General features: G+C 34.1%; 1 protein-coding gene across 1 annotated transcript in view; it reads left to right on the top strand.

Moving 5' to 3' along the window:
* The window catches only part of slc30a6 (solute carrier family 30 member 6), a 44580-nt gene that overhangs the window by 26721 nt on the left and 7612 nt on the right, over nt 1–10247 (top strand). The window contains exons 6-9 of the mRNA XM_059358997.1: nt 7582–7835; nt 8430–8532; nt 9541–9588; nt 10032–10100. Of these exons, the coding sequence (XP_059214980.1) occupies nt 7582–7835; nt 8430–8532; nt 9541–9588; nt 10032–10100 (474 nt within the window). The remainder of the gene's footprint in view (nt 1–7581; nt 7836–8429; nt 8533–9540; nt 9589–10031; nt 10101–10247) is intronic.

The raw sequence follows: 10247 nt of genomic DNA, 5'->3' as shown, positions 1-10247 counted from the left end.
ACGTTCTCTGGTTCCTGCAGGATTTAATGCCGCTGAGAGGAGAAAAAATCCTCTGGAACTAAAAGTCAGAACCAAGTAGACATAAAACTGTAAAAACAAACATAATCGCCAGAGTTTGCAGACTTTCTGACGGTCCTTGAACAGATCATCAGTTCTGAAAGTTTCCGTTATAAAAAAGTGACCAAAACTTGTGTTAAAATTATGATATTTGTGTCAGAATCTCTTTATTCTACATGTCTCAGTGTTGGTGCTTTAACTCTGTGTCAGTTATATTCTGGAGTTCCTCAGGGTTCAATTCTGGGACCACTTTTAAATTCTGAACCCCACGCATGTTTCCCTTAAAATAATTGCCAAAAATCCAGCGTTTATTGTAGAAAGAGACTGTAAAAAGGGGAATTATTGTTAGACTTCAAACTTTCCGACGGTCCTTGAACGTATCATCAGTTACTAAAGGTTCCGTTATAAAAAGTGACCAAAACTTACACAGAGCAGAGAGGAGAGGACAGGAGAGGCTGGAAACATGACAATACTTCAATATGTGGACTTTTTTAGGTAATTTTGGAAAATGTTGTGTCTTTTTGGCAACATTTACGTCTCGGTTTGGTTGTCTTGTGTCTTTTTTGGTAATTTTGTGTCAATTTCTGGAAATTTTGGTATCTTTTTTGGGAAATGTATGTCTTCTTTGGTCATTTTAGGTCTTGTTTTGGTAATTTTGTGTATTTTTGGGAAATGTTTTGTCTGTCATGACAAATATCTACTGAAAATCTGTTTACACAGAGTCGAGGGGAGAGGACAGGAGAGGCTGGAAACTTTTCAATGCTTCAGTATGTGGAGAAAACTGGTTTCACAACATTCAGGACACTTGTGTTTATATATAAATTACATTTTATTCCAAAAAAAATCAGAAAAATTCAACTTTTATTCTGACTTCTGTCATTCTAACTGTGTTATTCTGCACAAAGACTGTTTGAGTTGCTGTGATGGAGCTGCAGGACTTGTTGATTATAGAGGTTTTCTATATATTGTGGAGGAGGTGTGTGTCCTCAGAGGCAGACGGTGTGTCTGCAGGTTGTGATTCACCGCTGGACTGTGTTTTGGTATCAGGATCGGAGGAACACGGAGCTCCGTCTGGAGTCTGAAACCGAGCGATGACTCACGACCTCGGAGCCTCCGGCCTCCCTCTCCAACATCTAAGCTGCTTTTTATTTCCCCTGCAGGAACTTTGATTCTCCCTCTAAATAAGCTTCATGTTGTTACTTCTGCAGCCGACACACAGCAGGAGCAGCTAGAGAGCAGAGAGACGAACACTTCCGCACTCTGAAGTGACTTTTATCAGATTTATTTAGAGCAAACAACTTGTTTTAACTCCGTCAAATCATGAAATCATTCACTAGTGTGCTAAACAGTTTATATCACGAGTTTAATCTGCATTTGTGGAAGAGTTAAGATATTAAAATATTCCTGAAAATGATAAATTATTTTGGGGGAACAATAACTGTACCAACAAAACAAAACAGTGCTTTAAGTTCAGACAGTTTTAAGCACAATTGTGGGAACAAAACTGCAGAGAAATGATAAAATAAAGACAAAGATGTGTGGAGACGCTCAACGTGTTTTTTTTTGTGGTAATTTTATGTCTTATATGGTAGTTTTTTGGCGGGTGGGATGGTATTTTTTCATCTTTTTTTGTTGCATTTTTACGTATTTTTTTTATTTTTGTGTCTTTTATCAGAAAAATTCAACTTTTTTTTCCTATTTTCTGTCATTCTAACTGTGCTATACTGCACAAAGACTCTTTAAGTTCAGACAAAATTACCTAAAAATGTTCAATTATTTTGGGGGAACAATAACTGTACCAACAAAACAAAACAGTGCTTTAAGTTCAGACAGTTTTAAGCACAATTGTGGGAACAAAACTGCAGAGAAACGATAAAATAAAGACAAAGATTTGTAGAGAAAAAGACAGAAAAGGGAGCTAAAGTGCAGCAGAGTTGAGGATGAGATTGAGGATCTCAGCGAACCCGTAATCCCTCGTGATGCATTGATATAATATGACATGTGACCCTGTGTGTGTGTGTGTGTGTGTGTGTGTGTGTGTGTGTGTGTGTGTGTTAATCCAGACACGTTGCAGACAGAGAGCGGCGGATTAAAGCAGAGAAGAAGAAAACAAACACTTGATACTCTGATACTCTGTTGGCTCCACAGCCAACGCTTCATATCCAACTACAGCTGCAAAACACACACGTTTTATTACTCTGAGGGGTTTTTTTTACAATTAAAATATGATTCCAGATGTTGGGAGGGGTCATTATATTTGCACAATTATTATGCAATAATATTTGCGTTGGAAATATATGTATTAAAATAACAAAAAGTACTTTTGGGAGCCCAAAATGCAAGAAAAAACCCCATGAATGAATGAACATGAATGTGAATATTTGCAGGATTTTTTTGTCCTTTTTCATGATAAACTGATTATTTTGGGGGTTTTTGGTTTCTTAAAACAACAACAAACAAACAAACAAAAAGCTTTTAACAATAAATTAAAAACAAAAATATTTTTTATTTTTTATCTATTTTTTTAGATCTTTATATTCATATTTTACATTTTTTGTCTTCAATTTATTTTTATGTTTTTAACGATTTTTTTTAGTTCATTGTTTTTATTTTTTAATTAATATTTATTTTTATCTAGTTTTTTATTATTATTATTTTTTGTCCTGAATTAATTTCTATATTTTAAAAGATTGATCTGATCACTACGGCTGCACCGAAACGCAGCAAAAAAAACCTTATATATAAAAATAATATAAAAAATATAAATATATATATTAAAAAATATAGAAATGTATTCAAGACAAAAAAAAACCTAAATAGGAGCATGTTTTTATTTTTTGATTTAATGGTAAAGTTGAGGGTTTTTTTACATCTTTATATTCATATTTATTTTTATTTATTCAGTTTTTTGTCTTCAATTTATTTTTTTAACATTTTAATATTTATTTTTTGTTCATTATGTTTTTATTTTTTAATTTATATTTATTTTTAATCTATTTTTTTATTATTATTTATTCATTTTGTCCTGAATTAATTTCTATATTTTTTAAAGATTGATCTTTGCACCCAAATGCTGCAAAAACAGACTCTGTTTATTACTCTGAGTGGGTTTTGCAATTAAAATACGATTCCAGATGTTGGTGGGAAATTACCATATTTGCATAATTATGATGCAATAATAATATTTGCATTGAAAAAAATATATAAAAATGACAAAAAAAAGTAGTGAAGTAAGGTGACAAAAATTTAGAATGGGATGAATTTCTCTTTCTATCTCTGCAGCACACACACACTCCTAAAATATCTGTCTCCCTTCTCACCCTCTGGACACACACACACACACACACACACACACACACACACACACACACACACACACACACACACACACACACACACACACACACACACACACACACACACACACACACACACACAGAGAGAGAGAAGTGAGGCTTGTGGCTGGTGAGGCCGACAGAGCAGCAGCTTTATATAACCCAGTTGGCCCCCAGACCCTGCTGGGGTTAAGTAGGGACGGGCTCTTACAACACAGACAGTAACACACACACACACACACACACACACTCTGACACACAGTCGAGCAAACACATTACATGCACACACACACACACAGACACAGAGTGCTCGTGTGAAGGCATCTCACTCACACACTCAGTCAAAGAGTGAAACTAGGCTGGGACGTCCTGTTCATTCCTGCCCTCTCAGCCAATCACAGCTCAGCTCTGCTGCTGCACAACTCTCCAGGCTGTCGCCCCGAGTAACCCACACACACACACACACACACACACACACACACACACACACACACACTGAGCTGCTGACGGAGCGTGTGTGTGTGTGTGTGTGTGCATCTTCTAGTTCTCCCACTCAGCTGTGGATTACTCAGTGGATGTAATATTCATCACAGCAGCGTCGCTCTGCTCCCCAGTCAGCTGATGTATATACGTTACTACGGCGACGCAAACAAACACGGAGAAGGATTTAATGATCGACTCCACTTTCAGAACATCTGTAAATCTATAAGTCCTGCAGCTCTAATCAGAGCAACTCCAGCAGTGTTTGGGCAGAATTACAGTTAGAAAGACAGAAATCTGGAAAAAAGTTGAATTTATCTGATAAATTATGAATTTTAAGTGTCATGAATGTTGTTACAAACACAAAGTGACTAAAAACAACAAAAAAGACACACAAAATTACCAAAAAAAGACACAAATTTACCAACAAAAGGCACAAGGACAAACAATGACCAAAAAAGACACAACAGTGGCAACAAGAAGTTCAATTTATCCGATAAATATATTTTTATATTTTTTTAGAATAAAATGGAATTTATATATCAACACAAGTGCACTGAATGTGGTAAAACAAGCTTTCTCCACAAATTGAAGAATTGTCAAGTTTCCAGCCTGTCCTGTCCTCTCCCCTCTACTCTGTGTAAACAGATTTTCAGTGGATATTTGTCTCATGACTGACACATTTTTTTCAAAAATGACCAAAAAAAGACACAAAATGTCCCAAAATTACCAAGAAAAGTTGCAAAATTGCCAAAAAAATACGTAAATTTCCCAAAAAAGATAAAAAATCACCAAAAAAAGACGTAATTTTTCAAAGACACAAAATGATCAAACAAATTGCAAAAATACCACAAACAAGACGTAAATTTCCCAAAAAAGATACCAGAATTTCCAGAAATTACCCAAAAAGACACAAGACAACCAAACCAAGATGTAAAATTACCAAAAAGACACAAAATTTCCTAAAATGACAAAAAAAAGGAACCTAAAAAAACGTGAAATTACCTAAAAAAAACTCCACATATTGTACATATTGAAGTGTCGTCATGTTTCCAGCCTCTCCTGTCCTCTCCCCTCTGCTCTGTGTAAACAGCCTCTCCTGTCCTCTCCCCTCTGCTCTGTGTAAACAGCCTCTCCTGTCCTCTCCTCTCTGCTCTGTGTAAACAGCCTCTCCTGTCCTCTCCTCTCTGCTCTGTGTAAACAGCCTCTCCTGTCCTCTCCTCTCAGCTCTGTGTAAACAGCCTCTCCATTGTATATTTGTCTCATGACCGACAAAATTTACGAAAAAGAAACAAATTACCAAAATAAGACATAAAATTACCAAAAAAATAAACCAAATGACCCTAAAAGACACAAAATTACCAAAAAAGACGTAAACTTCCCATAAAAGACACAAAATAACCCAATTTTTAAAAAATGTTTTTAACAGGATCTGGTTTATTTTAAATGAGACATGGAGAATAAAGACAAGTAACGGTCACTTTTCATAACCGATGATACCTTCAAGGACCGTGGGAAAGTTCCCACTCTGGCGATAACGTCTGTTTTTACAGTTTCTTCCTATGATAAATAGAATATTCTTGGCAGTCTTAAATAAAACATTAAGTTGTGATAACGAGACAGAATTACATGTGAAATCATTACATCATAACACACACACACACACACACACACACACACACACACACACACACACACACACACGTTTTCTCCGTCTCCAGTCTCCCCGTGGCGAGCTCCTGACTGACATGTTTGACATTAATTACGTGTTGACGTTTCTGTCACGTCTGAGTTTTTCCCGTGACGGGAGACAACAGCCGGCGGCGGCGGCGGCGCTGCTGCTGTTACTGACAGCGTTCATGTCTGAGGAGCGTTGACCTTTGACCCCGGGTCGGACATTTAACCTGACACCAGCTCCGACCGGCAGAAATGACAGAAAGAGCAGAAAATCTGGGAAAGTTTGTTCATATCACACTATAAAAATATAAAAATACATTAAAGACAACAAAAAAACTGTCTAAAAACCTCTAACAGTAAATTAAAAAATCAATATATAATGAACTACAAAAATATTGAAATATAAAAAATGAAATTAAAGACAAGAAAACTTAATAACATAAAAGGTATAAAAACCTTTAACTATAAATATAAAAATAAAAAAGTCTTTAACAAAAATACGGAAATTAATTCAAGACAAAAAAACATAATAAATAAATTAAACTAACAATAAATGAAAAAATTAACCAAAAAAATATTAAAATGTAAAAAATAAATTAAAGACAGAAAATCTTTTTAATATTTAATAAGAACATAAAAGCAAAATAACAACCTTTAACAATAAATCAAAAATAAAACAAAAAAAATCTTGAACTTAATTCAAGACAAAACACATGATATTAAATAAATTAAAAAATTAAATTAACAATAAATAAAAAAATTTAAACATAATGTACTAAAAAAAAGTATTAAATGTAAAAAAAGAAATTAAAGACAAAAAAACTTAATAAATAAGAACATAAAGTTCTAAAAACCTTTAACAATAAATGAAGAACTAAAAACTTTTTAAAAATCTTGAAAATATAATATTTGATTCAATAAATATGAATATAAAGATTTAAAAAAAATCTACTAAAACAATGAATAAAAAACATGTTCCTATTTATTAAGTTTTTGTCTTGAATAAATTTCTATATTTTAAAAAAAGTAGTTATTAGTTATTAAATTATAAGTATTTGGTTCATTTATGTATTTATTTTAATTTATTTCACTTTTTATTAAAGAAAGCTTTTTGCTTGTTTGTTTGTTTTAACAAATCAAAACCCCCAAAATAATCATTTTATCATGATAAACAAATGACAAAAAACCCTGCAAATATTCACATTCATGTTTGGAAACTACTCGTAGATCATCTTTATTGTCTTTATTGTTGTTGTTGATTAGTCAGAAAGATAATTAGACCAAATGATTCTTTATAAACTGAAACTCAGAGATCAGAGTTTCTGTTTCTCCTCCTGAAGTCTGAAGTGTTTTTATCAGGACTTGTTGTTGTTTACAGCAGGATGTTTGTTGTTGTCTTAGAGCAACAAAACCTGAAACAGAACAGATTGATCCCATCAAGTCCACTTCAAGTCCCTCAGAGTCCAAAAATGGGGGATTTGTGGTTTCTTGCCCAGAAAAAAAAAAAAAAATTATTGGAAAACTCTCAGATTCCCCAAATAATTATGCAGTTTTTAAACCTGCAAAAAAAAACGACAAAATTACATATTTATATTTTTTTATTTCAATATTTTAAAGCAGAATGATGTTTATCAAACTTATTTTATTCTTTCTTTTTTTTTGCATTGTTCCTCCAATGCCAGTAATGAATATTTTGATTTATGATCGTAATTGTTATTGTTATTATGTTTTCGGAAATGTTTATTTTTTTATTTTTTACCAAATATCATAATGTAATTTAATTTATTTCTTCTTTTTTATTTTGGAATTTTTAAAGCATTTTTCCTCCAATGTCCCTGGTTGAAAATTACTTTAATGTATTATTTTTATTTTAATCTTCAACTTATTAAAATTAATTTAACTTTTTAATGACTTTTAACTTCAATTTTGCTTTTATTCATTTATTTATTTTTAAGCAAAATGTCTTTCTGATGAGATTTATTTATTTATTTATTTTTTAATCATACTTTTATTTTTCAGGACCAGAAAACATTTCAAGCTGATTTATTTTATTTATTATTTATTAACCCTGTTTCTCTTTGTTTTGGTTTGTCTCTCTCTCTCTCTCTCTCTCTCTCTCTGTGTGTGTGTGTGTGTGTGTGTGTGTGTGTGTGTGTGTGTGTGTAGTGTGTGTGGTCTGGTTCCTGGTCTAAGCAGCGTTCTGCTGCCTCGTATGAACCCGTTTGTTCTGATCAACATGGCCGGAGCTCTGTCGCTCTGCATCACCTACATGCTGATAGAGATCAAGTAAGAACACACACACACACACACACACACACACACACACACACACACACACACAACTGACAATTAAACACAACCACTTTCTGTCGCTGCTTTAAACAACTCTGATCTTTATATACACCGAACTTAAAATATGTCCTGTTGAAAAAAATGCTTTTTTTTTTTTAGATATTTGGTTCTGAACGGACAGCAAATTAATTTTATTTCATATCATATAATTTTATTTATTTTTGTTGTTTTTGTTTGTTTGTTTTTGTAGAAGTTTTTGAGGTCTTTCATTTTTATATATTATTTATATTTATTTTTTATTTATATAATTTTTATTTACTTTTTTGTTCATTTAGTTTTTTGTCTTCAATTAATTTTTTAAGATTTTTTAAAGTTTTTAAATTAAGTTTTTATGTTTCTATTTATTGTTAAAGTTGAGGGTTTTTTAGATCTTTAAATCCATATTTATTAAATTAAATTTTTTTGTCTTTAATTTATTTTTTATATTTTTAAAGTTTTTTGTTCTTCATTTATTGTTAAATGTTTTTAGACCTTTTTTAACATTTTAACATCTGTGTGTGTGTGTGTGTGTGTGTGTGTGTGTGTCAGTAACTACAACGCGGTGGACACGGCGTCGGCGGTCGCCATCGCTCTGATGACCTTCGGCACCATGTACCCCATGAGCGTCTACAGCGGGAAGGTGCTGCTGCAGGTGAGACGCCACGCCTCTACAGGCCACGCCTCCTCTCTCTGAGGACACGCCTCCTCTCTCTGAGGACACGCCTCCTCTCTCTGAGGACACGCCTCCTATATCTAAGACCATGCCTCCTCTGAGGACACGCCTCCTCTCTCTGAGGACACGCCTCCTCCGAGGACACGCCTCCTCTCTGAGGACACACCTCTCTCTGAGGACACACCACCTCTCTCTGAGGACACGCCTCCTCTCTCTGAGGACACGCCTCCTCTACAGGCCACGCCTCCTCTCTCTGAGGCCACGCCTCCTCTATCTAAGGCCACGCCTCCTCTCTGAGGACACACCTCTCTCTGAGGACACACCTCCTATATCTAAGACCACGCCTCCTCTCTCTGAGGACACGCCTCCTATATCTAAGACCACGTCTCCTCTTTCTGAGGACACGCCTCCTATATCTAAGACCACGCCTCCTCTTTCTGAGGACACGCCTCCTATATCTAAGACCACGCCTCCTCTTTCTGAGGACACGCCTCCTATATCTAAGGCCACGCCTCCTCTTTCTGAGGACACACCTCCTATATCTAAGGCCACGCCCCTCTCCAAGGACACGCCTCCTCGAGACCACGTCTCCTACCTAATCAATTTTTTTGTCTTCAATTTATTTTATATATTTTTTAAGATTTAAAAAAAAAATGTAGGTCTTCATTTATTGTTGGTTTAGTTTTTTATTTTATTTTATATTCATATTATGTTTTTGGTCTTGAATCTGTTTTGAATTTCTATATTTTGAGAGATTTTATTCTTATATTTTTTATTTATTGTTAAAGGGTTTTTTCGACCATTTGTGTTTTTATTAATTAAGGTTTTTCTTTCTTTGTCTCCTCTGAGGCCACGCCTCCTCTCCATTTATATTTATTGAGTTCATTATGTTTTTATTTTTAATTTATTTTATTATGTTTTTATTTCCTCCGAGGTCACAGGTCAAAGTTTCTCTAATAAACCTGATTTTAACGTGTTTTGTTTCAGACGACTCCGTCTCACGTCATCGGTCAGCTGGACAAACTGCTCCGAGAGGTGAGACCACTCACTGTTTACTGTTTACTGTTTACTGTTTACTGTTTACTGTTTGTGTTTGTGTTATTATTGACAGTTTCCCTTCAGAGACACTAAAGCTTCACTGAGTCGACCAGTTTAATATTTGGGGTTTCGACAAACAGTTTTCAAATTATTATTATTATAATATATTAAATATTATATTAAATTAATGAGTTGCAATATCTTATTACTCACTAAAATTTTTCATTGAATATTAATATTTAGCAAACAAACAAATCCACAGGAACCAGATAATTATAAGTAATATGGAACCCAAACTTCTAATTCTGCACATTAATAAACAGCTATGACTTTAACATCTAGAGAACTAAATGTTATTAAACGTGGAGATTATTGTGACTTTATATTGACTTTATATTGACGTTATGTTGACGTTATGTTGATGTTGTTTGTGTGTTCAGGTGTCGACTCTGGACGGAGTCCTGGAGGTTCGGAACGAACACTTCTGGACCGTCGGCTTCGGCTCTCTGGTACGTTTCAGACACAAACCACAAAAACAATAAAAAAATTAACTAATTTGTTTAGAATTAAAATACATCCTGTGAGCAAGATAAAGGTTTTCTTTAAAGATCGCCAAAAGTTCAGAGTTTATCGTAGAAAGAAACAGTAGAAACTTT

Source organism: Centropristis striata, chromosome 20, assembly GCF_030273125.1.
Source record: "Centropristis striata isolate RG_2023a ecotype Rhode Island chromosome 20, C.striata_1.0, whole genome shotgun sequence".
Classification (NCBI taxonomy): Eukaryota; Metazoa; Chordata; class Actinopteri; order Perciformes; family Serranidae; genus Centropristis; species Centropristis striata.
The sequence above is the reverse complement of the archived record's forward strand: the minus strand, read 5'-3'. Positions and strand labels throughout refer to the sequence as shown.